Below are 25,677 nucleotides of genomic sequence, written 5' to 3'. Positions count from 1 at the left end.
TTATGTACGAGGCCCCGTCAGTTCTGCTGGGCATAACCCAAATTGCCAGTCTCTTCTGAAATGCCAGCTTCCTGTGCTACAGCATCCCACAGCATAACAGCTCAGCCCTCGCACATCTGTGGAAGTGATAATCAATCTTCAGACACCCAATTGCCTGACAGCTGACTGCCAGGCCAAATTCTGTTCAAGCAGCATTTAGACCTTGTGGCAGCTCTCAGCACAGGGGCAACTGATTTCAGCAGTCATAAAGTACTTGGAGCTGCTCATATGGAACCAGCTATAGATGCACGAACTCTTGTTCCCACTTTTGCTGCATTGTTAATGAGCACTAGATTCAGGCACTGATCTGTATCTTTACCTATTGCAAGGCACTGAAGCCTTTCAAACTGCCTATAAAGAACAGCGATTTGGGATTTCTCAGAAATTCTATATAGAGCATTGCATTGATAGAGCATGTGCAATTTGAATGGCAAACAGCCTCGTCTTCCTGCTCCTGTTGCTGGGCAATTGCCCGGGCCACTCACAGCTTTGGAGAGAGCTCAGGAAAACAGAAGGAAGAAGTGGCTACACAGAGGTTAGTAACAGGACTGATGGAGCTCTTTCCCTCCTGGGCACTGCTCTACTCACCCAGGGTGGATGGAAGGCTTGAATTTGTTACTAGTTGGCAGCTGCTCTAAGGCTTTCCTGGACTACAGTCCTGGCCTTGATTCCCCTTCCAGGAGAGAGGAGAACACGCTAGAGGTAGTTTTCTGTCAAGGATGAAGGGCTGAATGGGGCTCAGGTTCACAGCAATTTAAACAGAAGTAGCTGCAACCAGCTTACAGCACCAGTCTGTTCTTTATAAAGACTTGAGCAGTGTAAACACACAAATAGCCCTCTGTAGAAGGACAGATTTAACTAATCAGTTGCTGTGGGAGAAAGGGAAGGAGATAGAGTTATCCCAGACAATTAAGAGGCAAGAGGGATGTAATCTTGGTTCTGCTGAAGTTAAACATTCCCCACGCAAGAATACAAAGGAGATCCAGACTCAGCTCTGCAACTTAGCAACACTTTGCAATATCTTTAGACCACAAAGAAGCTGTACTGATACTGGTAGCAAAAGAGGAAATTGAGAAAGTGAAGTAGTAAGTCTCATCAGAAAGGGGAGAAAATAGAAGGGAAAATTGACACTAAGGAAGTCCCTTGCTGAAGGTACTCAGTAGCTTCTTCAGCTGTGCCGCAGGTATGACACAGTTATGGCAAAACTCAAGCCCAACCACTGCAAAACTCCGCTCCTTCTTGTTTTCTCTTACCAGACCCAAAAGTCTCTCTCAGAGCAACCAGCCTTTTTTTGGTTTCTCTTGATGCCACCTAGCGACTGTTCCCAGCTTGTTCAGCAGCTTGAGTCCAGTGCAGGGCTCGGACCCACAGAGCCACTTAGCCACAGCAATTTTTTGCAGAGAAAAAGATGGCACAACTGAGGGGGGCCAGTGATTGACAGGACCCAAGTGATGCTTGTAGGGAGATGGGCAGCAAGAGGATAGCTTGGAAAGCCAGACCAGAAGCAGTTTGGACTACAGAATAGCTGGGATAGAGGGTACTGATTTCTGCAGTGTAGAGGATGGCAGAAGCTGGAGCTGTTACGCAGTAAAGTTACAACACAGTACAAGCAACTGGATCACTCTTCAGAGTTTATTTTTGATGATGTTTGTCATCCCTAGAGACAAGGGAGAGAGGAAGTCAGACCACCTAGAGAGTGCCCCTGGATGTCTTCTGACAAACGCAGCAGACATTCAGGATCTCCATTTCCATCCCCCTCCTCCCCCAAAGAAGCACACTGACCCACACTGATGACACCTTAACCAGAGCCGAGTGTTTAATTGAGTGCAATGGAGTGACAACTGCAGTGGTTGTGCTGGGAAGATACCCACTGCCATGGCATGGAGTCTTTAAAACAAAAGTGAAGAGGTGGAGGCAGATCCATCTCACAACAGAGTACAGTGAAAAATGACGTACACATCTGGGGGTTCTAGGAGCAGCACTGGAAATAATGACACCTCTTAAGGACTAGCAAATACCCAGGCCTGGGAGCAGCATTGGAAATAATGACGCCTCTTAAGAACTAGAAAATACCCAGGCCTGAGGCATCTCAGCATGATTGACATCAAAGACTTGTCAGAGCAACTGACTCCCCTTCATCAGTACTGTACAGCAGGCATTGGATCTAATTTTTTTTTAATATATATACATATATATATTTATATATATATAAAGCGCCTATCACTGTATTGATAAACCTTCTTTTGAACCACTCTGATGGCAAGGGTAAGAACAGGAGTCAGCCTGTTAGTACCTCAGCACTTCTGTTTCCAACCAATTAAAAAAAAAGCCACATAACTTTGCTGCCAGCCTGTCTGGCTCACGTTTAATACTGCTGCTCCATCAGGATTGGAGGGAGACCTGTTGTGAATGACAACAGTTTGCACTGTGACTTCTCCAGCTGTGCTGCAGAGCGGTACAGGTGGCACAGAAAGGCAGTGGGACGTGAAGGCTCAGACCTGTTACCAGTTAAAACACCTCAGCAGCAGGGAGCTCCCGTTGGGAGAGAGCAGGCTAACTTTTCACATAAAGCTCTTGTTCTCTGTGTTTAAGGCCAAGTTAGTGAAACTTCTGGACTCCTCCCAAGTTTTAGAAGATCGCCAGACACAAATGCATGTCAGTTATAAATATACCATGTCAGCTGTGGGGAGGAGGGAAAGAGGGAGAGGGGATATGGAATGGGGGTAGAGAGGAGAGGAGAAGAGAACGGAAGAAAAGACATCTTACGTTTCCGGCACTGGAAAGAACAGTTTTGACCCCACACAATAAGTCACTGGAGCTTTTCAATAGTCTTATGTGGCTTATGCCCCGTCATCTTTCACACATCATCAAAAGGAATGTTGGCTGGCAAAGGGTTAATCCTGCACAGTGGGGAGCAAATCTGCAGTCTGCTGGGAAAGTCCCCACCACATCACTGATGATCTCAGGATCCAGCTTGAAGGGAGAAAGCAGCTTCTCAAGTCTCACACATCACTCAGGGCCTGGAGACAGCCAAAGAACAGAAGTGTGAGGATGGACCTGCCACCGTTCTACCAGTCCTCAGCAGACACTTGGCTTCAAAACACCACAGTGGCATGTGTCCTCAACCCTAGGGCACTCTGAGCAGGCCTCTCTTTTCTGGATGCAGGAATGATACAGAAATATAGACTGTCCTTCAAGCAGGCAGACTGAACTACACCAGAGCATCCTTTCTGATTGACAACAGAAAACACAATCCAGTTTTACCTAAAACCTTTGGAGCTTTCCAATGGGAAACACTAGTTCTGCAGGCTCTTAGACTTGTTTTTAGTCAGAGAAGTAGAAGTGATCTGCCAGCAGTCTTGGAACACCAGCCCAAAAGGTAGCTGCAAACTGAACTTCGGTCTTCCCAGACTGATTCATACTCTGCTGTATCATACAAAATGCTATCCTGCTTTGACTTGCCTGCAGAAGCCTTTAGGACTGCAGGAAATCCTCAGCCCTGGATACTGCTAGCCAAGAAAAGTCACACCTCAGTCTTGATGGGGGAGCAGAAGCAGCACAGCCTTGCTTACCTTCCGTGCAAACTCTGGCAGGATGAAAGCTGCTCGATGGATGTCAGAATTGTAGTATTTCAGATTCCTCTCTTCCACTTGTTGCTGTGAGAGCTGCTGCACAGGCTCCCGGAAATTTGTGTTCTACAACAAAGAAGCCAGGTAGCATTGTAGCACCTGGGCTACAATGAGCAAAGGGCTGTGGGATGGGCATCCTAATTCATGGCAGAGAAGCAAGAGGACCCTTAGGAAATGGATGGTCTTCTTTGCTAGTGTGAAGTCACACATTTTGCACAGCTAGAGCCTGAGTTTACACTCCCTGCCTCATGTGACTACCCCTTACTCATGGATATCTATGTACTGGGACAGGCTGTATGAGAGCAGTGCCAGACAAAGCTTTCATACCATGCCTGAGCATCTAACAAGCAAGGCTTTTACACTTCAGAGCAGAATCCACATTGGTGTTAAGCCAAGAGTAGTACGTGCTGCCAGTACCCTCAACAAGCCAAAAGCAGTAGCATCAGTGCAGCTGGCTCCCTAAACCTGACAGTTTGTTACCTGTCACCCTAAACATGACAGTTGCATTACAGGCTAGTTGCAAGGACTAGAACTGGGGAGAGAGACGAGGTTAACCTCACTACTCAGTGGCTAGAAACAGATCTTTTCATGGTCAACAGCCCACACTCTGAAACGGAGCATCGTTTGGCTTGTGCTCTAGGAAGATGCCCCAAAGCATCTAGCCCACTTTACGACAGCCAGCGTCAGTAGGCCAAAGCCTGAACAGGCTTTGGAAACTGATATTCGTCTCCCTTTTTCCAAGTTTGCTGTACCAGGAAGAAAACTCTCTTCCTTTTCTACAGCAGTTGCTTACATTACTGCTTGATTCTGCACTTCATTGAGGCAGGCTGCATTGCAGCTTTGTGGACCTGGGCTGTCAGTGTCTGGGCCCAGCACAAGCCCAGAGGTTTCTGATCAGGCAGAGCTTAGTGCCACAGCACAGACTGCGTAGGAGACATCCTGGAGAAGCCCGAGGCAGGCTCCGCAGATGCTTTCAGGGAACAAAAATCAGCAGTTCAGGTGCCTGAAACTTACCGGGTTCTTGCTGCACAGCATGAAGCCAATCTGCCCGCTGGGATATGTGGGGATGGTACAATAGGCGTATTCTACCACGGGAAACAGAGACTTGCAGAACTGACGCATCTCCTTAATGAGATCCAGGTGCAGCCACTGGCACTCACCTACAAGGAGACAGGATGCAAGGTGAGAGCTGCCCCCTCTGCTCTGCACAGGCCTGTACCAGGTTAATAGCAGTTCCAAGTCCAAACCTGCTCTGCACAACTCATGTGGATTCAGAGGCAAGTGGAGATAAAAGATGCCAATTTTATACAAAGCATAGTCCAGCAGTTAATGAGTTGACAACTACAGATCAAATACTCCTACATCTGGAAGCTGAATTGGATTTCACTCACTAGGTCATGTCTCCCCAGGAAAATAGTCTCCTTTGAGCCTCACACTTTGCATGCAATGTTCCGGCATCAGCCTCTGCCCAGGCAAGACTGCATCCTCACCTTGGCAGCAGAGAATCCCATCTTCTCGCAGAGCTGTCTTCATCAGCTGGTAGTAGGATTCTTTGAATAAGCTTTCTGCAGGACCTGACAGAAAAGGGAATAGAGAGATATGTCAGGAAAGAGTCTAAGAAGGTAGATTCTTAAAGGTTTTCTAAATATCCAGGATGTATGAGGACTATACTGGAAAAGAGAGATTTCAAATAGCTTTTCAGTGATGGAAATAATCTGGCAGCAAAGAGTTTTCAGCCTAGGATTCAACCCACACCTCATTAACAAGCCCAGCCTCATTAACTTTCCCAGAGAAAGTCCTAGCAGTTGCCTCTTGCTTCAATAAGATTTGTACAAACTGAACTCCTGCTCTGAACTGTCCTTTAGAGATGCTTCTCTCTGTGTTGCCTATAGCAAAAGAGAAGCTGACTCAGGTACCCAGTGTTAGATCCCTGAAATGAGGCAGCATAACTAAATTTAGCCCCCCTCTGCCTCAGTTCTCTTCTTCAGAAATGCAATGACCTTGCTACAGCACACCAACAGCATATGAGCTAGTGCTTCATTAATGAGCACATGTGCAAAGCTGCCAGTGTGGTTCTGTAGCCCCTGGGGGATCATTGGATTCAAGGATCAACTTGCTGCCAGAAGCAATAGCTACTGGAGTAGGGTTCTCAGGAAAGAAGCATTGACAGACAGCTGTTTGAAGCCTTGCTAATACAATTTCCTGGTTGTCATCCTTCCCTTTCTCTACCACAAGGGCTAAGTCAGTGACTTTAAAGGAGACCTAGCAGGCTAGCATTACTTCCAGAAGATAATCAGAAGAGCAAAGGAAGAAAAGCATGGAAAGCAGTACCCTTTCACAGCCAGAATTCTTACCCATGGGGTCAGATGAGTCTGTGATAATCACATCAAAGGCTTCTTGATTTTGTTTCATGAACTCAAAACCATCTCCCACGTGCAAGGTCAGCTTAGCACTGGAATAGCCTACTGCCATCCCTGGGAGATATTTCTTAGATACCTGGATCACATCCTGCAACACAGAGAGCATTAAATGGGTCAGTGGGGACTACAAGGAGCTATTTCTCAAGCTACTGTGCAGCTGCAGCTGAAAGAACAGCATGTGAGTCATTTCCTTCCATGCCTTCAGCACAATCTAACTCACTAACTAGACTCTCAAGAGCTGTCAGCATCTTCCAGCCAACGAGCTACACTCAGCCCTTTCCTATAGCCTCAGGGCTCAGTGACACTGTTGGTCTGTCTGTGCCAAACTCAACAAGAGGAATTTGGAGCTTCAAAGGTCCCTGAGGAATTAAAAGAACCTAATTACAGATAGGCTACTCTGTACTCCTTTTCCCTAGACATACCAGCTGCAGAGGTGATCTCAACTAAAGCCTTTCTTATAAAATACAACTGTGCCAACAGGTTTCTGTATCTAAGGTGGAAAACATCCCTGGCTCTGCCCTATGATTATAACCCCTCACAAGATTCAGTTTTCTCTTTAAAACTGCTACAGGCCAGGTGCTGCAGTAGGAGAGCCGCTACCATAGGTCCAGGAATTGTACCAAACGCTACCACCTTCCCAGCGCCGGCAGGGACTACGCGTGTTCGAAACCAGGCACGCATGCCTACTTCGCTTGCAGCATTTCTCCTTCCTAACGCTGCTTTATCCAGCAGACAGTGAAACTTCCTAAAAAAAACACACCAATGCCACAGCAAGCCAACTGGAGGAGGAGGACAGCCCACCTGCTCTCAGAAGCAAATACCCGCGGTTATTCCCTGCTTTCGGTCGCAGGAGAGCGCTGGGCAAAGGGACCGCATTCCTCCGGCGGGAGAAGCGCTGCTCTGCGTCACCCGAGGGAAAAGCGGCACCTCCGCGAAGCCAGGGCTCTCCTCCTCCCGCGGGAGGCGCCGCTGCCGCACGCGCGTGGGAGAAGCCGCAGGGGAACGGCAGCCAGCTGCCACGTAGCGGCCTCCCCGGCGGGGAGGTGCCGCCGCGCCGGGCGGCAGCCGGCGCCAGGCCCGGGCCCGTCGCGCCACGCACCTCGTCGATCTCGCACTGCACCACGGACTCCACGGCGGGGTGCTTCACCACCTCCCGCAGCACTCCCCCGTCGCCGCCGCCGATGATGAGCACCTGCGGGGGCGAGGCGAGCGCTCAGCGGGGGCCCGCGCCGGGCCGGCCCGCCGCCGCCGCCGCCCGGACACTCACCTTGCGGGGGTCGGGGTGGCTGCACAGGGGCAGGTTGGCGATCATCTCCTGGTAGGAGAACTCGTCGCGCTCCGTGCACTGGATCACGCCGTCCAGGACCAGCACGTTGCCGTAGGTGGTGCTGGGCACAGCGGGGAAGCACGTTGGAGCCGGGCCGCGCCAGGCCCGCCGCCGCCGGGCCCCGCCGCCCCGCGCGGCGCCCCCGCCGCCCCGGCCGCCCGCCGCCCCGGCCGCGCCGCACCTGCGGAAGACGAGGATCTCCTGGTAGCGGGAGCGCTGGTGGTGCAGCAGCTCCTCCACCTGCAGCGACATGGCCTGCCCCGGCCACAGCCGGCACGTCTCGCGGAACCAGCCCTCGCGGATCAGCGCCGCCGCCGCGCCGCCCTCCATCCCGGCCGCCGCCCCGCGGCCCCGGCCCCGCCGCCGCCCGGCCCGGCCCGGCCCGGCCCGACCCGACCCCGCCGCCGCCGGCGCGGGAGCCCAGCTCAGGCGCCCACGCGCCGCCCCGCGCCGCCCCCGGCCGCCGCCGCGCGCCGCCGCGCGCCCATTGGCGGGCCCCGCGCGGCCGCGCCCCCATTGGCCGAGAGCGGCCGTGACGCGGCGCTAGCAGGGTAGGGCGGCCGGCGGCCGCGGGGCCACGTGGGGCCGCTGCGCCCCCCCCCCCCCTCCCCTCCCCGGGGCGTCCCCCGGGTCCTAGCGGGGGGCCTGGGGCCGCGGCCGGGCGCTCGAGGCCGCCTCGGCGCCGGTTCTTCCGCAGCGGTCTGAAAGCCCGCTGAGCACAGCCAGCCTCCTCTGGAGCCCTCCGACGGCCCCGACCCACGTACACTCCAAAGAGAGTCGCCCTCGGAGCTCTTAAGGGTTCGGTGTTAGGAAAGCAAATTCCCTCCTGAGGGTGCTGCGGCCCGGCGTGCGTTCAGCAGCATTACAAAACACGCGGCCCAGGCTGCCAGGAGCCCGCGCCGAACACGCGCACCGAGGTTACCCCAAGAGCCCTTCTCCAACCGGAGTATAAGGCAAAGACCGTTTTGGACAACTCCTGTGTGACAGGGGAAAAAAAAATCATCTTACACAATGGGATTCTACCACTGTAACTTCATCTGAATCATAGCTGCAATCAGGTGAATAAAACAAGCAAGGATTTGCTACCGACTTTCATCAAGGACACTTTTAAAACCTATGGTAGCAAGTTCCAACTCATTAAAAAAATCAATTAAAGAGATCAAAATTAAGACCATCCTTGAAAAAGTTACATTGACTTGTAAGTAGAGGAGTTAAAGGAACTACAGAAATCTTAGTATCTCTACATCCAATGGGGCTTTCAGAAGATTAACTGGTTCTTCAGTGACAGAAATATCAGAAGTGGTAAAGCAGAAAAAAAAAGGGAAATTGGCAACCCCAGCAAATACTCCTAAAGAAATGTGCCATATACCTGCCTCTTTTCAAAAACATTCTCCAACAGTTGGCCATGCAAACAGACTTCACAAGCAGAAAGGGACTCCATTCTACCATTAAGATGCTACTTGATCGATTGGCTGTGTTCATACTAAGATACCTAAAATCTCCATTCCTTTCACTGCCTGCTCCCTTGAAATACAGGAAAAGACGCAGAAAAGAAAAATCTCACAGTCTCTGTAAAATAAAGTTGGGAACGCAGAGGGAAGTTTTTGCCACTACCCGCTTAGCCCTCGCACCTGGGCTGGCAGTCCGAAAAGTCAATTCTCTCATCGTCAAAACAGGTGAGCACAAAACAGAAAAGCTTTACACAGAAATGCAAACCAAAGAGCAAAGACGAGGCCTTAGGAAAGGGAGCAACATCGAGTGGTCCGAACAGCGACCACGAATCCAGGACACAGCTCTGCCACTGATTTAACAAGGCTTCAGCGAGGTCGCACCAGCTCTCACCTTTGGCGCTCCCAGCTGTACAAGGGTAACGTTGGTCACCTCCTCCACAGGAGCGTTACCAGCCTTCGGCGGTCAGCATTTGGAGCAGGTGTTGAGATCCTTGAATCACATTTTGGGCTGGTCCTCTCTGCACAAAGGCTTCACGGATCACTCACGCTGGGTGTTTAAAACCTTGAAGTGTCGTTAACAGCTATACTGAGATTGGGCTGCAGCGCAGAGAGCGCTAGCTCTCCCCAGCTCAGCACGGTACTGTGTTTTTACCTTCTACCTAATCACATTGCTTTCACTCTGTATCATTATGGTAAAACAGTAACTACTGGTCTTCAATTCAAAAACTACATGAACTCTTCTTTTTTTTCTTAAAATGAGATCTTTCCTTAAAAATACACAAATACTGCTTAAAAACTCATTTTCTGTATTACCTTGTCTTGTCTTGTAAAAGTTGAGCTGTATAGTTCAATTTGTAAACCAGGTCTAACATACGAGACATAACTTGGCCTTATTTCCTCCTCTGGAGTGCTGCGGTTTGAGTCGCATCTACAGAATCTCTCGACTGTTTTTGTACTGGCTTTAGAGATCCGAAGAGGTTTCTCCATACACTGCTGACAAGCTGGTTCTGAACTTCATGCAGCTGCAGGCAATAAGAAGTTTAACCTAACTGGATTTGAGGACACAGGGTAAACTTTCAAAATTGAAAAAAAAAAAAAAAGGCAACATTGTGAGTACAATTAAGAAAAGCACTGTGAACATAATAAAAGCCAAACCAATTAAGATGTTTTTCCTTCTGGAAAAGAAGCATTTTAATGGGTTTAAAAAGATTTCTGTACAAAAACAGTGCAATGACTGATATTTGCCTTCCCATAGTGACGATGGTTCTGACTATTGTTTTGTTCAGCAGCAACTCCCACAGGTCTCACAACAAGGACTATCTCTTTGGCCAGTGGTGCCTGGAGCCCCTGCAAAAGAGAGTTACAGATGGACTTTAACTCTCACTCTAAGTTCACTCCTGAGATTAAAAACCTATGATAGGTTACAATGATTCTATCAAGAGTCATGATGCAGAGAAGCTCCCTCTCACCAACAAAACGTTGCTCTTTTATGACTAAATAATTCACAAGAATCAAGCCTAGGAAGCTAAGTATATTCAGAATATAAATGTTCATATTGGCCAAAACCATCTTCCTCCCAAGCTAGACCATATTCTCCCCACCTCCACCCATTTCTGTGGCCAAAGAAAGCGACTCCCACATCTATGAACTGACGTCTAGCTCCGAAGTGTTACTCCACTTCTTCACATTAAACATGTGCTCAAGTTCCCACAGCAGTAAAGGACAATTGCTGTGCTCTGCCCATGGCTGCAGGGGACCCAAGTGACAACACTCGCTCACAGCGCTGCAAGGAGGCTCACAACACACCTGTCGGCTTTCCCTGCCAGGTAGGACATGCTTCGGTTTCCAGCCGACTGTTGAAGTTTGTTAGCTCCAGCAAATTTCTGCATGAAAGAGAAACCAAACCTAACCATCATACATCAATGAGGACGCTGCCAAATACAGTATGTTCCATATTCCATGGGATACGTGTCCTGTCAGAACCTTGCTACTTCAAGGAGCACTGCTCATTTATACAGTGAGCTTTTATGTTCGAGGCTGTTCTTCATGTGCCCTTGCATTGAATGCACCTGAGTGATAAATTCTAGTCTACTGGGCTAACAAAATATATAAGCCGCAATTTTCCACTGACAACAAATCTTACCTATTCAGATAGACGGATCAGTGCAAGTTTAAAACCCTGCTCTCCCAAATTCACCAGTAAATTGCTTTTCTCTTCTGAAAAAAGCTTCCACTGATATGGTGAAAGGATCACACAGGAAGCTGCATTTCCCATAGTATCAAGCGTAAACTTGTTCAACTTCTGAAGTACCATTTTTAGTGAGTATCTCCGAGGTTCCCTTGTACCATTTGCCCTTCAGTTAAACAAGCAGGAAGGCAGTGTGCACAAGAGACAGTAATGCAAGAAACCAACATGAGAACTTAATTTATGCCTGTGCACCCGATCAGGTCATGCAGGAGCACCCATTAGCTCATGCCTGAACACTGATCTGCACCACACAGGAGCACCCAAATAGCTCACGGCTGAGTGCTGTGCAGGGCGTACATGGTGGGTTTAGGCAGCTGGGATTGCAGGGATGGCCTGTGGCAGGGGGAGGCCAAAGGCTGCCCCGTGCCAGTGAAAGCCACTTCCAGACAACTCTGAAGGAGGTTCCTTTACCTCACTTAAGGAACTGGGATGGACAGTGTGTAACCTGTGGCAAGACTATGAAGTGGGAAGATAGGTTATTGGCTTAAGTTGAGTCCAGGAAGAGTGAGGAAAGGTGTCTTCCTACATGTTTGGTTGTTTCTAATTTATTTTTTTCCTCAATACCAGACCAGTGATTAGAAGTTTGTGTTAATTAGCAATAAATTAAATCAAGTAAAAATTCCTCAAGTCGAAGCAGTTTTTCTCATGATAGTAATTGGTGGTGAATGTGGGAAACATCTGGACCTGCTGTGGCCTGGAGTAACTAGAGTGATTTTGAGCTCCAAAAAGAGCTTTGAGTTCGGTTTTGGGAATCTGTGCTGTTGTGTTGTGGTGTAAGCGATGTGCCCCTTACGTATGGGGTGTAGGTGCAAACTACGAGTAAGCAGGTGGGAAAGGACAAGAGGCAATGAGCAAAAATGAGCTTCAGTAGGGGGGTTGGACTAGATGATCTCCAGAGGTCCCTTCCAACCTTACTGATTCTGTGATGCTATGATTCTGTGAATTGGAGAGTCCAAAGGGACCTGAGAAAGCTCATCCCAAATGGGAAGAGGCTGTAATGCAAGGTACAATCTTGTGATTAGAAGTTACACCTCAGTACCAAATGGCTGTTAGGATACACTTTGCAGATCCAGAAAGTCCTCTGTCTTCTCCAGCGAGTCCCCAGGTGGGAACACACTATCATCTACATTTCTGCTTCTTGTTTCATGACGCATCCTTACCTTGCCTGCATAGGCCTGTTTGGCAGGGTCAAACTGGGGCGACTGCTTCGATTTGCTGCTTCCTAAGGGTGAAAAGAGAGATGCTGTCACTGAAAATCCCTAGAAAGAACAGTACGTTCAGTGGTGCTCCTCTGATGATCAGGGAGGTTTCATTGTAGTCTCTCATGCTGAAAATAAGAACAGCCTCTGAAGGGCAGAAAACCCTTTTGAACAGATGCTTATTACACTGGAATTGAACCTCCTTTGCTTCCTAACTCCTTCTGTCCATGTAAATAAATGGCTCTCCTCTATAAAGCAAAGAGCCAGACAATACATTTACAAAGTAACCCCCTCCAGGCTGTTTCAGGATTTTGTTTCTAAGTCAGAAAAGGAAGATGAACTGCCCATTCACCAGATTAATTTCTTTTAATCTTTACCCTGATAGGGTAAATGCATTATAACAGTTTGTACGTTTACACACAGCCTTCTCAGGGCTCAGCCCAGCAGTATTTTCCACAGCCTGCAGCCCTCTAGCAGGAGATCCGTATCTTACCCGCAAACACTTTGAAGTTGGACTTGCTGTAATCAAAGGGGGTGAACTGCTTTGGTGCTTCCAGCTCCTCTGGTTGCTGTGAGGCTTTTGGACGTTTCTTCTCTTGTTTTGGCAACTCTGTTCCTGTTTCACTTACGATTCTCTCCCTCTTCTTATTAGCTTGTTCCTGCTGTGAAAGCAACCCACAGAACAAGTTCAGGAGGGGAATGAAACATCTCTGTGTAGGCATGAACACCAGCATGCAAATGAATTGTCTGGCTAACTTGGGACCCAGTGACAGCTATTGCCTGTAGAAACGCTAGAGCAAGGAGAAAGAACTGTTTTATTTGGGCCTACATTGCCTTTTTCTCACAGCAGTAACTTTCCAGATGTAAAAGCAAAGCTGACATTTCACTACTGTAGACCCACAGGCAGATTTGGGGGGACCCTAGGAAAGCAAAGCAGAGGGAAATACAGCAGGGGAAAACGTTCCATTCCAAAGGCATGGAAAAATGTGAAAATTTGCACAGCAGATTCAAACATTATAATCACATGTTGTTGCTACCCATAGGGCCAGAACCACAAAAAGATTGCGATGAACAGATCCATCATTCAGGTCACCTGAAATCAGTTGCCTGCAACTTGGGCAGTTTGTCCATGTTACTGGTGCTCAGGGTTGCACTGTGAACTATGTTAAAAGAGGTCAAAAAAAGGCAAAGACTGGCAGGAAGCAGAGAATTAAATGACATACCGCAATTTGCTGACGAATAGACACAATGTTTTCTGTTGCCTCTTTATACACCTTCTGTGCCTGGTCACGAGCAGCTAGGGAAACAAACACGCATTACTGTAAAAAGCATGAGCACTTTGGCCACAAGCTTAAAAAAAGCAGGCAAATCTGGTTGTAGCAGGTCTCAGACTGAATGCAGCACAATCACTGTCAAAGAGAATCTCATCCATCAAGAAATTCATCATCTAGGGTGATCTTATGACTGAGAAACCACCTATTTGGATTGAGAAAAGCAAGCAAACCGACACAATAATTTCCTGGGGCCTTGCAGATTTATATGAAACATCTCAACACTCGAGCTCTAGCCCTCAGATTTCAATAATCATTTCTACTTTGGTGAGGGAGATGGAAAGAGACAGTCTGGAATACCTGAAATTAAGCCAACTGGTCTTATCAGCAACATGCGACTATTGAACAAGTGACTAAGATGCACTGGCAGAGGTGTGTGTCAGAATACGCAGCCTCAGCCTACAGGGTAGCTGGTTCTGCTCCTTTATTAATCCCTAAGCTTCAACAGCAGTAGATGTCAGTCAGTTGGAAATATAAAAAGAACTGTGCTGGTCTGCCAACCCCAGGGGGACCATCTGGTCAGAACACAACTGTGTGCTGCAGCAAGGCCAATATTAGCACTCTGAGCTGCAAGGACACAGTTACAGCTGCAGTCCTGCTCTCTTCCTTTCTGCAAAGGAGCACCAAAGGCTGCCATGGAAGCTCTGGTATGAAAGATAAATACTTTGCGCTTCATATCATTCAATGCTGGTCTCAAAAATGAGCTAGAGTTCAACTGCCTCCAAAAAGGATTTTGCTTAGTGTGAATCTTGGACAGAGAGACTACTGTGAAGATACTGCAAGCAGATTTATTGAAAGGAGAGAAGGTTCAAGGGCTTTACAAAGGCCAGAGCTCAAAACAAAACTAAACACAGTGAGGAGGGGAAGACTGGCTCTACCTGACTGCTGGGCTGCTTTCTTTTTGGTCTCATCCTTGGACTCCTTCTGTACTTGTGCCTGACTCATCAACTTCCATCGATTGCTGATCTGCAATGAAAAAAAATTACCTGGGATCACTTTCTCTGAAGTTTTGTGGCAAAAGAGAGTTTATAAACTTGCTACCACATGCTAGCCTTCATTAAGAGTACAAAAGATCAAATTGGATTGTGAAAGAGATTAAAATCTGCTGCACTAGGTAAAACAAAACCATGTGCTTTAAAAATTGTAAGCCACAAACAAGCCCAGTGAGAACCAAGGCAGATACAGACTTGAGCTGTAGTTTGTAGCTTTGACATACAGAGACTATACAACAGAGTATCTCCTCTCACTGAATCTTAGGAGGATATGAATGCTGTAAAAACAATGAACTACAGATTCAGAAACATGTCAAGTTTCTCAAAACTTATCTTCTTTTTTCAAGAAAAAATAAGAATTTGCGGAGAAAAAAAAAAAACCTTATGTGCCAGAGCATCCCAAAGGAAAATAATCTACTTGTTTGTTTCTTTCATAGTACTTGGCAAAAAACTTCATATGAGTCTTACTTCATAAATTTTTGATGATGGGTCAAACTTTGCAGATTGAGAGACATAGGCAGGATTCTGTTCTGAAGGTAAATACTGTAGAGAGAAAAAATATATAGATATTTTGCTTTAAACACAGCATGTTACATTTGTGCTCATCAGCTCACAGATAAAATGCTACTTAAAATGTGTCTTAACTTAAATTACCCAGCCTAAGGCCAACAGAAATGCTAAACGAAAGCCCACCAGAGAAGCAGTTGTTCCAATATTACTTCCTAACAGTTCACTCCAAATCTGTAATAAAGCATTCTCTTGTTCTTTTGATTTATTAGAAGAGTAAAACAAGCTCACTAACTTTAGCCATAAAGCAGAGATGAAAATGTGATCCAAATTAAAAACCAAACTTGATTAAACAAACAAACAAAAAAAAAAAGTAAGAGAGAAGTCTGTTTACTACATAGAAATTCATATATCTAAGTGGTAGTTCAAGACATTTTGGAAATAATCCCACATGCATACGCTTTGCAAGGAGGATAATCTCTTGACTTCAGTAAGAGAGCAGTAGCTGATGCTATATCAAGATCTTTCAGACATGCCTGAAAAGACAGCTTAGAGCTGCTCTAGGTGCGTTGTCAGTGCCACTACAAATTGAGAGCTTTTACCATTCTAAATGGATTTTCAAAGGACTCCATTATGCGCTGAGCTTTCTGCTGTGCAGTGGTTAAAGTCTTCTCATTCCCTTCATCCTCATCACATTCCTAAAAAAACACCAGGGAAGAAATATTAATCTGTTTGGGTTTTGACTACTTTCATTATTTGCATGTTATTTCTCACTCTATCTGAAATGCCAATGATGGCAGTGACCTTGCAGAGAGGCTTGATTAATTTGCTGGCCTCCTAACCTAGTCCCCTTGGTTATGTCATATGCCTGACAGAAAGCCAGTACATTTTCCATGCATGTTCCTACCTTACTACTTCTATGAGGCATTATTACACTGTTTTATGAGATTAATAAACATGTTTTCTAATAAAGACATGTTGCTTACACTGAATATGCTGACAGTAGCAACAAGGCATGTCACCTCTGGGGGAACACCTTGAATATGCACTGTCTCCTCACCGTCTGAAAAGAGACGACCATGTTGCAAAACTGGTGCAGGTTCTGCATGAAAGAAAATGAGATTAAATTTTTATTAAGTATTTATACACTGTACTGCTCTTTTGAGTAATGAGATTTTGCTGTTAGTTTCATCAGCACTACTTATAGCCACATGTCAAATCCACATTATGTCATTACTACCACAGTTTTGAAGTTAAGTCCAAATTACCCAAGGCAGAGTTGTTCTGAAAATCATCTGCAGGAATACGGGAACTATCATGAGGTCCAAAAAAGGTATTCTCCAGCCTCTGCAGATAAAGCCAAATTAAAAAAGTCATTAGTACAGTACCCTATGGATGTGTAGTTGTTTTAAAATACTGCAGGGATATGTTATGAAAATTTAAGTGAAAAGATAAAATTCAGAGACTAAATATTCTTGTATAGTTCAACTGCCAGAGCATCAAAATGGTATCTGTGCAAACATCTGCTGGCTAATGGAGATGCTTTACTTCATAAGCACAAGGAAAATAAACAAGATAGCCATAGAAACTCATCTGAAACTTCCCTTCTTATAGATCAATCAATACAGATTAACACACATGAAACTGTCTAGCAGCTAGAGTGTTTGCTGACGAAGCCTCAAGTGCTATTATCTTGATGGCTTGTAAAATACCAATTTACAGCTGGTAATGTTACTAGTCTTCTAGCACAAAACATTAAGCTAAGGGGAGAGATCTATAAAATGGAAGAGGACAAAATTTACAGAAGCTACAATTTTTCTACAATTATTTCTGAGCTTAAGGCTTAACACATTAGGTAAAAGAACATTAGGTTTGCAGTACCTCAGAAGTGGAGAGAGGTGCTCTCTTCTTGACTGCCAAAGCAATCTCAGACTAGAATGGGAGAGGAAAGTAAGTCAATTAAAAAAAATCTTTGATGCACCTGCCCTAGTTCTTCTAGGTAGTCTTTATCAATATTTTCAATAAGCTAACAATGTAATATAATTATACTATTTCCACTGCATTGTCTATATATGGATGTATTTAAATGGTTCACACAGTGAAGACAAGTTCATGCTCAGAAATGGTTTTGTTTCGCCAAAGGAGGAAGACTATATTAATATTGATGATTCATCTAATGAATTTCTTAATGGGATATTTTTTGCTTCACTATAGCTGAAAAGGGCTTATGAATCCACTCATATGCCTAACAAATTTCATAGGGTCCGGTTGTTCCTCACACATGATATACAATGTAAGGATATGCCTCTTTACAGACAACTGCACCCTGAGCAAGCAGAGTTTGCTCTTTCACTGCTTTAATTCTCCAGAGAAATATACTGCCTGTAAACCAGGAGGCATCAAAAATGGGCAAGAAGTTGTTGCTACCTATCTTTCTGCTCCCCTACAGAACACTGCAAACTTTAGCATCATCACAGGTCACCATTTGGCTCTGGGACCTGGCTTATGGAAAGCAAGTCTCTTGTGTGCTAAGAGTCACTCCTACCTTGAGGAGAGGCATCTCTCGGGCCTGCTGAATGAGAAGATGCAATTCATTAATCTGCTGGCGAACTAGTGGTGGGACTGGATTACAGCAAGCAATGATGCCCTGGGGTTCTCTAAAAAGAGATGAGAAAAATATAGTGTGCTACATTTATGGATGATATGTTAAGCATTTGCAGTCAAAGGACGTACAACCAGATATAACCACAGGCCTAACTGTGACAAAATAAGGCAAGACAGATTAATCTGCTACTATTTATTCTCTGTGATGAAAAATTCTTCTATACCAGGTTTGTGCAGATAAGGAGAAACCACTAACTCAGCTGTCTTCTCACACATCTTTTCTGTGGTCTGTCTGTGCTGTTTTCATTTCATTCCTTGTTTGCTATTCACCTGCAGAAGCACAGCCCAGTTGCATTTAAAGATGCATTTTTAATATTCCTAAATACAGATGTTAGGTGGCTAGTGTGAAATATTTGAGAAAACGTACAAATTGGGTTGCTGAAAGAAATCTGCTCCTACTCAGCTGGCAAAACACCTGAATCAAGAACTGAACAAATAAACAAACATTTTGGGGGTTATCAGCCCACTCTGGCTTTGTAGTACTGCAAGAATCTGAGGGTACATGTGTGACACATAGCAATGCATAGAGCATGTATTTTTTTTTCCAATCAGTAGAATAAAATCACACATATGTATCCCAGAAGAAGCTGTGAGGCTTCTGAAGGAATACTGCAATTTAATTCTCTTGCAAACTGAAGAACTCTAGCTCTACTGACAGCTGGAAGGAATGGACCAAATGCGTAAGTGATTACATACTAGGAAACTCTGTATTGGATATTAAAATTATATAAGACTACTCAAGAGTGAGCAAACTTACTTGGGCAACTCCTCTGCTATCTTCAGTAGCATGTGATTTGGTAGCACATATCTACAACACAAAGAGGCTGCGTGAATCTAACAATGTTAAAAACTTAAAAAAAACAAAACAAACAAACCAACAAACCCCTTTAAAGTGTACTACTTTGCTCCTGTTACAAGTTCTGGCCTGACAAAGTCAGTTAAGAGGAAATTAAGCAAGGCTGATCTAGAAACTCGTAAGAATTTGCTGCTAACACACAGGACTTCTGTTCTGAAGTGTGAAAAGCAGCCTGAGGCAGAACAGTAGTTACTACAGGGTACAGAGCAGTTCCCCCTTAGGGTAGAAAGACAGTCCAACAGGCTCCTTGAAGTATTAAGCCAGTGTCTGTAACAATGCTGCCTACCCTGTACTCTCATCCTCTTGACGCGCCATCTTGTCCCTCCAAGCAAACAGCAACCTAAATGCTGCTAGCTGCTGTGTGTTGAGGTGTTTTTTCTGCCTTCTGTAGAGCTCAAGGTAGGACTCATCTGAAAAGAGCGGCTTGATGTATTTCTGGACAGAAAAAAAAGGAAAGACTGGTGATCAGTTATCAGTGCTGTGCTTTCTGGGTTGCCTTGCTTCATTGAACCGGACAGAATCTCACATGGATTTAAGGGCAATGAGTAAACTATGGTAACATGACTTGGAGTTTTACCCTAAACTGTTGGTAGGGCTTTCCCCTGAAAAATATACATCTTGTCCATTTGGAGAGGAAAAAAACCCACAAGCAATTTCAGGAGCAGCCTGAGAAGTATAGTATCTTCCTGCTTTACTGCATTAGACAGCACCCACATTGTTTTCCATAGGGCACAATATATTTATCTCACGATGCAACTCCAGTGAGTCTCTGTCCAGTAGAACTGAAAATGTAACACCCATCCGTGGAAATGTATACCTGAAAGCATCAAGAAGTTAAGGAGCACCAGCACTCAAAAAACAGCAAGAGGGCATCTGAACCCAAGGATTTTAGTTAGTAAAAGAAGTGACTGTGCACAAATGAGTTTGTAAAACTTTTCAAATACACAAAAGTGTATTTACATGACAGACATGAAATGGTCAGAGGACTTTCTGTCCTGGTGAGCCCACACTCTGATCCAGATAATCCAACCAGATGAAGCTTTACCTTCAGACAGATGTCCCTGCTGCGTTGCCATACAATCTGCAGTTGAGTGGGCTGTTCATTCCCTCTCTCCCATAGCGCCTCCCTCACTTTATCGTAGATGTAGAGCAAGTAGTGAGTGTCATCGCGGGCATACTGAATCATTTCTTCTGGCAAAGGGCTAGAACAAGAGCCACAATTACACTGATACATTTCAATTGCCCTATCAAACCAGCATTTTCCTTTTGCAGGGCACATTAGGGCAAACAGCACCTAACCCCACTAAGAACTGACTTAGAAATTCTTCTGTTTCCTTTGAGAAGGATTTTGTTTGGCAACAGCAGTAACACCTTCCATTCAGGTAATGTTCTGTTCACATGTGAGACAGCAGGATTGCTGTATAGCTAATAATCTGACAGCGGAAGCACCTCTGATTGCCACAACTCTTTTCCTTGTGCAGAGTCTACATAAACTACACCTGACATTTCTGGGATCTGCAGTGTCCAAAGCCAGATCCAAGCTCATTCTTCTATCAGCACACTATCTAGTGTAGACAATTGAAAGCTTCTGTGGGGACTCTACTGTAGCCAAATACTGACTTTCTCCATAATACTGGTGATTAAATGCTGCTCTTGCTGGTTAAGTGAGCTACCAGCTTTGCACTAATTTTCTCTCCCTGCTCCTCCCAAGAAAAGTCAATTTCTAAAGAAACACAGGGGAGTGTAACAATAATAAAAGCAGAGGCAAGTAAATGCTGCGCTTGTTCCCTTTGAGACCAACCTGTAACTATGGGGCTTGCAACCAGAAACATACTCTTGCTCTAACAATACGAACAAAGCTAAACGCTACCATTTGGCTCCAGACTATTTAAGAAGTCAATTTTTACCGTATCCGCCAGTCAGCCAGCTGGTACTGCTTGTCAGCATCCACACTGCAATACAGCTTTAGCAAATGCTCCAAAGAGTGCTTGCCAAGGTTGAGGAGACGAGCAGCTTGGTGAGTATCAAACATGTTCACCAAGTACAGGCCGAAGTCTTTTTGCAGCCATTCCACATCTGAATCAGCACCGTGAAGGACCTTGCAAAGCAACAAAATCAAAGGCATCAGAAAACACCAATGACAAAGAACATTTCTAACTGCAGGCCTGCAGTGCTATGGCTTCACAGTCATGTTTCTAGGAACAGATTTCTTTCCTCTGTGTTCCTCATCATTATACACAAAACTACTAAATGATTGCACTTGAGAAGTAACTCCCCACACACATTAATGAAACAGGCACATGAACAAATTGTGATGAAAGCAGGACGAGACCAAAACAGAGCATATGAGCATGCTTTAGACTATATTGAAGCTCACATTAAAAAAATTTGGAAATACGGTTAATTTATCAGCTGACCTTCACAATTGCAGGGTCTGTGAATGTCTCATTCAGGATGTTCATGTCACTGCGTAGCTCCAGCGTATCAATAATGAAGTCTTCTGTTCGGGTGGAAATCTGCATAAGACATGTCAAGCCCAGGAAGCTCCTGTAGGAATGGTGCTGAAAAAGATGGAAGAGAGGTGTTTCCAGGATGCATTACAGAAGTAATTTTATAAAGCAAAGAACACCCCAAATGAAGGAAGAAAAAGTAACAGAGAGCTTCTTAAAGCAAGATAATCAGATAAGCAAGTTTTCTTGTGCAGTCACTAACATGACGAAGAGCATTAGGAGAGGAATTTAAAAAAGAACAAGCTCAGTATGAAACGTGTAGTAATTCATACGATAGGAAAACTTATAATATTGCGCACAGTTTGATTCAGCCTTCTAAGGTAATCTGGCATGTCAGGGTCGTAATTTAAATCCACGTACGAAAGTTTGTTATAAAAATAAGAAGAATGACAGAAGACGACAAAACTGTAAATTACCTCTAAGTCCAGGGCAAATTCTTTACAGTTCATAAGCTTTTCATTTAGTTCTACCAGCTCATCCAGCGTGCTGATAAAATGGCAGGGTGTTTCCTTGATGGGCCTGTACATCTGGCAAAGCAAATTATTGTTATTATCAGTACTGCCTCCCCCAAAGTCATATCCTTTGTCAACCCCCACCCTGAAATTTGTCAGGCAGGTCCTGCTGTAAACTCACTACACCTGCTACTAAATTAGTGGGTACACCAACCTGGAGTTCTGGTTTCTTCAGAATTCCATCTGGTGGAGAAAAATGCTCCAGTTCATACTGGTAAGGGTGAGCAAACCTGCAGAAATTGGGAAAACAGACAAACACTAAATTTCAGTCAACTTCACAAAGCCAGAGCCTTTGAGAGCTATGGCAGTTTCCATACTGACTAGAAATTTTTCCTCTTGTTAAGTGTAGATTTAAAATAACTACAGATGCCTAAAGCAAGTCATACATAACACAGTGTGCAGACAAACACATGCAGAGCTGCTACACATGAACACCATCAGCACAAAGGGACCGTAAAGTGCGTGTTCACCAACGGCACACTCCAAGCACCTTGCTGTCAGTTTAATTTCTTACATGTCCTGCTCAGTTTGCTGTGTCCTCTGCTGGTGGATGAAGTCTGCCAAAGCAGCTGGTACATCCAAGTCTTCAGGGCGCTCCTTTCGTTCCCGTCCGCTTTTTGTAAGGGCTGAATAACCAATATGGAACAACTGGACTGGGTCCCACACATAACAAGTTCTCAGCCCACTATTCTCTCCCCTCCACCCACCACAGGATCCTAATACAATCATTAAGAATCAGAAAAAAGCTTAACAATTCTCACCTGCAGACCTTTCGCTATCACCGAGATTTCTGTCTCATCTGAAAACTTAGAACTAAGTATTATCAATATGTTGTTAATCAAGATGCAAGGTGATTCTGCACAAGAGCTTGGAAGGGAACTCTGGTTTCAGAAAAATCTTTCTATCGTTCCCAGGTATCTACCACCACATCAGTGCAGACTAAAAAGGAATCATCAGGGCAGAATGTCAAGCTGCCAAGACGGGGATGTTTTGCTGGCAGCTTTAAAAAAGCAGCCAAAGCCAAGCTAGGTCCAATCACATGCCTGCCCCCATGCACACATGCACACTAGACAGATTACAGCCCATCCTTTTGAGCTAGCCAGACTTGCAGACTAGTTAGCTCTACTTCTGCTGTCAGAGGGACTCTCATCAGGGATGTCCGACAGTGACAGAGAAGAGTAGCAGAATATCCATTTGGAACAGATTATTTTCTATACGTCACCGAGAAAATACTGTATGTTGACTGGTTCTTATACTGCATATACTTTAGAGTCACACAGCTTACTACACCTAAACAATCAATGTCATCTTCTGCTGTTATTTATTCCTACACCCAGTGATTTCTCTTCTGGACTGCGAGGACAGATTTATGCTAAATATTCCTAATAATTTACCCAGCAAAAATTAAGTCTCTTACCTTCAGGCAAAGGTTTCAGAGCATTTGGCTTAACAAAAAGTTTAGGTACAAAGGGTGTGTTGGAATTGTCAATCTTTTCCCGAAACTTAAGCTGCGGTCGAGAGATATTCTTGGCATGAAGCAATCGGAAGGTTTCAGACTTTGTTCTCTTGTGGGAGTCTCCCCCCTGTTAAAAAAACAAAATAAAAGAAAACAAAACAAAACACATAAGCAACACTCGTATCATGTCACAGCTGTTCAGAGTCTCCTCTGCTCAGACTGACACAATGTTCAGAGGAATAAAATTATACCCCAAACTTAGAAGAGAGTTGTTCTTTTGCAGTAAGAGTCCAGCACTCGAGAAAGGAAGCTCTCTACACCAAGACCCTGAATTCATACAAAAGAGTAAGAGGATGGCCGTTTTGTGCATGCAACTGAAATGAAACGTGTCCATGAAAGCATAAAGAATCCAGAATTAAGTTTGAATAAGAGAGGGAAAAAAAAGGGGGGGGGGCATTCACGCAGCTACAAAATCTGGAGGGAATACTTCAGTGTGGAACTCCACTGGAAACACTAGTGTCAACAATGGGAAAAACGTTCAAGATAACACAGCAAATTGAGCACACAGGCCTCACCTTGCGGTTCCAGCTGGAAATGATCGTCTGTGGGAGCTGCAACCCGGCAGGGAGGACAGGCTGCTGGTTTTTGTTCACTCCTGCTGCTTCATCCAATAAAATACCCTGAATTCCAGAAAAGGAATTGGTGAAAACCAAACATCTGTTAAGTCACTGCACTCAGTCATTTCAGTCAGACTCAATATAAAAACCCCACACATATGCCTTCCAGGCCATTTGCTCTCAATCCTGTGCAACATAAGACAGCCAAATGTGAGGACAGCATATAAACGTTAGGGGTTAGGAAGAGATTCTTTAGAGAAGCAGCTCTATAGCTTTAGAGAACTATTATTAGGTTATAAGATTTTTGTTCCAAACTGCATTTAGTTTCCTCACAGGTCACAAATTACCTTCCAAAATGATACACTGGTCTAGCACAAGGAAACATTTTTAAATGTAAACGGAACACTGAAAAAAACGTTAAGCATAACTGTAATGTACTGTCACCAACATTCTTGTAACGAACAGAATTTGTAGCAGCTAAATAGTTTCTAAGCACAGTGTGACGGAATAATTTGCTTACCACTCTTTCAAGAATGACATCATTTGAGTCAACCAGCATATCAAATTTATCTTCTAGCTCTGTCACTTTTTTGCGATCTTTGATGTGACTGCGGCAGCCATGGTACTGCATCACCTTGCTCATGCTTCCAAGAGAAGAGCACAGTGGTTAGCAGCCTAAAGGCAGGTACAGTGAACATTAAACTTTCCAACTATCTCCCACTTTCTACATCTTGGAATTCTGAAAAACCAAACACAGTACTTGCAGATAACACTGCGTGAGCAATGAATATAATAAGCACCTGTATAGTGCTAATTACACTACTAATTTCTTAGACATCTCATGACTTTCTTAACAAACAGCTAATTAATTTTACACTGGCCTCTACTCTACAGTTTTTATTCAAGTCATCACAAAGCGTGCTTTTAAAATTTGTTATTTAAACTGTAAAGTGCTAAAAAAAAATAGCTGAAAGCTAGATCTATGGAACAGAGTACCTGCTCATCTATAGTTACTTTGGGGTTTCCAGTGAAGGGTGCTAATGCCTGTTTTAGGCTGGAAGCTATTCGCAGCAGCATGGAAACGCCAGCGCACCCTTACCAGTGAAGCAACCTGTCTCCTTGCGTTTCGCAGTACGCCCGAAACCCGGGGAAGCTCCGGTAGAAGTCGTACTCGTCGCCAGGCTGAGGAAGCCCGTTAGACGCCTTGGTCGCAGCCACCACCGTGCCCAGCGCGTACTGGGCGAGAGACACCGTGGCATTAGTGCTTCTCCAGGCTGCTGCTTCCTTTACCCAGGACAGCGCTCACCGAACGCTGTCTGAACCGCGCAGCAAGTTCTCACACGCAACACGCCTGTAATTCTATGTACGTACGTTCCTAAATCATATAAAACACTACGTAAATTATAAACACGTAAGAACTGCACGTTACTACATCCACCGCGCGCCTCTGCGGCGTTGTACGCGTACCGCACGCGTGTGCTTTCCTGGACCTAACTGCGGCACGCAGCAGCCCCAGGGACCCGGCAGCGGCAGCTCTGCGGCCGCCGAGCGCCCGCCCGGGGCTGCGCAGCGGCTCCCCGGGGCCACGGGGCGCCGCCGCCGCCGCCGCCGCCGGGACTACGACTCCCAGCAGCCCCCGCGCCGCGCCCCGCCGGCCCGCGCCGCCGCGCCGCGCGCAAGGCACGCCGGGAGCGGTAGTGCACGGCCCCCCCCACCCCGCACCCCTCCCCCCGCCGCCGCCGCCGCGCACCTTCACGAAGGCGTCGACGTCGCCGAAGCCGGGCAGCCCCGCCGCCGCGCCGCCCCCCGCCGGCTCCGCGGGCCGCCCCGCCGCCTCATCGCGCCTCTCCTCCGCCGCGGCGCTCCCCGTGGCCGCCGCGCCGCCGCTCCCCCCGCCGGCGGCCGCCGCCATGTTGCCG

General features: G+C 45.8%; 2 protein-coding genes across 3 annotated transcripts; both read right to left on the bottom strand.

Moving 5' to 3' along the window:
* Window positions 1–1,653: 1,653 nt before the first annotated feature.
* On the bottom strand, window positions 1,654–7,760 carry SRM (spermidine synthase). 2 transcript variants are annotated; one of them, XR_009960557.1, is made up of 9 exons: window positions 7,597–7,760; window positions 7,356–7,476; window positions 7,188–7,280; window positions 6,023–6,176; window positions 5,159–5,242; window positions 4,683–4,828; window positions 3,612–3,734; window positions 2,806–3,059; window positions 1,654–1,696 (listed from the first exon to the last, which is right to left on the bottom strand). XR_009960557.1 is itself a non-coding variant. In XM_062593422.1 (8 exons), exons 1-8 carry the CDS (start codon window positions 7,743–7,745, stop codon window positions 3,042–3,044), a joined length of 888 nt encoding a protein of 295 aa, XP_062449406.1. In that variant the 5' UTR covers window positions 7,746–7,760; the 3' UTR covers window positions 1,654–3,041. The 2 variants fall into 2 exon arrangements, 1 of the variants encoding a protein (XP_062449406.1); XM_062593422.1 differs by having other exon boundaries at window positions 1,654–3,059.
* A 2,270-nt stretch (window positions 7,761–10,030) lies between these two features.
* On the bottom strand, window positions 10,031–25,670 carry EXOSC10 (exosome component 10). Its single transcript, XM_062593573.1, has 25 exons — window positions 25,509–25,670; window positions 24,858–24,994; window positions 24,279–24,402; window positions 23,717–23,821; window positions 23,103–23,268; window positions 22,200–22,311; window positions 21,840–21,915; window positions 21,590–21,700; window positions 21,081–21,224; window positions 20,571–20,761; window positions 19,709–19,865; window positions 18,950–19,098; window positions 18,565–18,615; window positions 17,689–17,800; window positions 17,025–17,075; window positions 16,412–16,490; window positions 16,130–16,245; window positions 15,746–15,841; window positions 15,105–15,179; window positions 14,523–14,610; window positions 13,537–13,610; window positions 12,807–12,975; window positions 12,275–12,336; window positions 10,673–10,749; window positions 10,031–10,213 (listed from the first exon to the last, which is right to left on the bottom strand). Exons 1-25 carry the CDS (start codon window positions 25,668–25,670, stop codon window positions 10,183–10,185), a joined length of 2,715 nt encoding a protein of 904 aa, XP_062449557.1. The 3' UTR covers window positions 10,031–10,182.
* Window positions 25,671–25,677: the final 7 nt, after the last annotated feature.

The sequence above is a fragment of the Rhea pennata genome, chromosome 22 (assembly GCF_028389875.1).
Source record: "Rhea pennata isolate bPtePen1 chromosome 22, bPtePen1.pri, whole genome shotgun sequence".
Taxonomy (NCBI): Eukaryota; Metazoa; Chordata; class Aves; order Rheiformes; family Rheidae; genus Rhea; species Rhea pennata.
Note: the sequence above shows the minus strand (reverse complement) of the source record. Positions and strands in the feature narration are given on the sequence as shown.

Excerpts from the sequence above, each read along its gene's own strand:
- SRM (XM_062593422.1), bottom strand. The coding sequence starts at position 7,745 with ATGGAGGGCGGCGCGGCGGCGGCGCTGATCCGCGAGGGCTGGTTCCGC. Across the intron at positions 7,477-7,596 it reads GAGATCCTCGTCTTCCGCAG|CACCACCTACGGCAACGTGC; the intron begins GTGCGGCGCGGC and ends CGCTGTGCCCAG. Across the intron at positions 7,281-7,355 it reads GCCACCCCGACCCCCGCAAG|GTGCTCATCATCGGCGGCGG; the intron begins GTGAGTGTCCGG and ends TCGCCCCCGCAG.
- EXOSC10 (XM_062593573.1), bottom strand. The coding sequence starts at position 25,670 with ATGGCGGCGGCCGCCGGCGGGGGGAGCGGCGGCGCGGCGGCCACGGGG. Across the intron at positions 17,076-17,688 it reads GAGAGATGCCTCTCCTCAAG|TCTGAGATTGCTTTGGCAGT; the intron begins GTAGGAGTGACT and ends CTCCCATTCTAG. Across the intron at positions 13,611-14,522 it reads GAAAGCAGCCCAGCAGTCAG|CTGCTCGTGACCAGGCACAG; the intron begins GTAGAGCCAGTC and ends TTGTTTCCCTAG.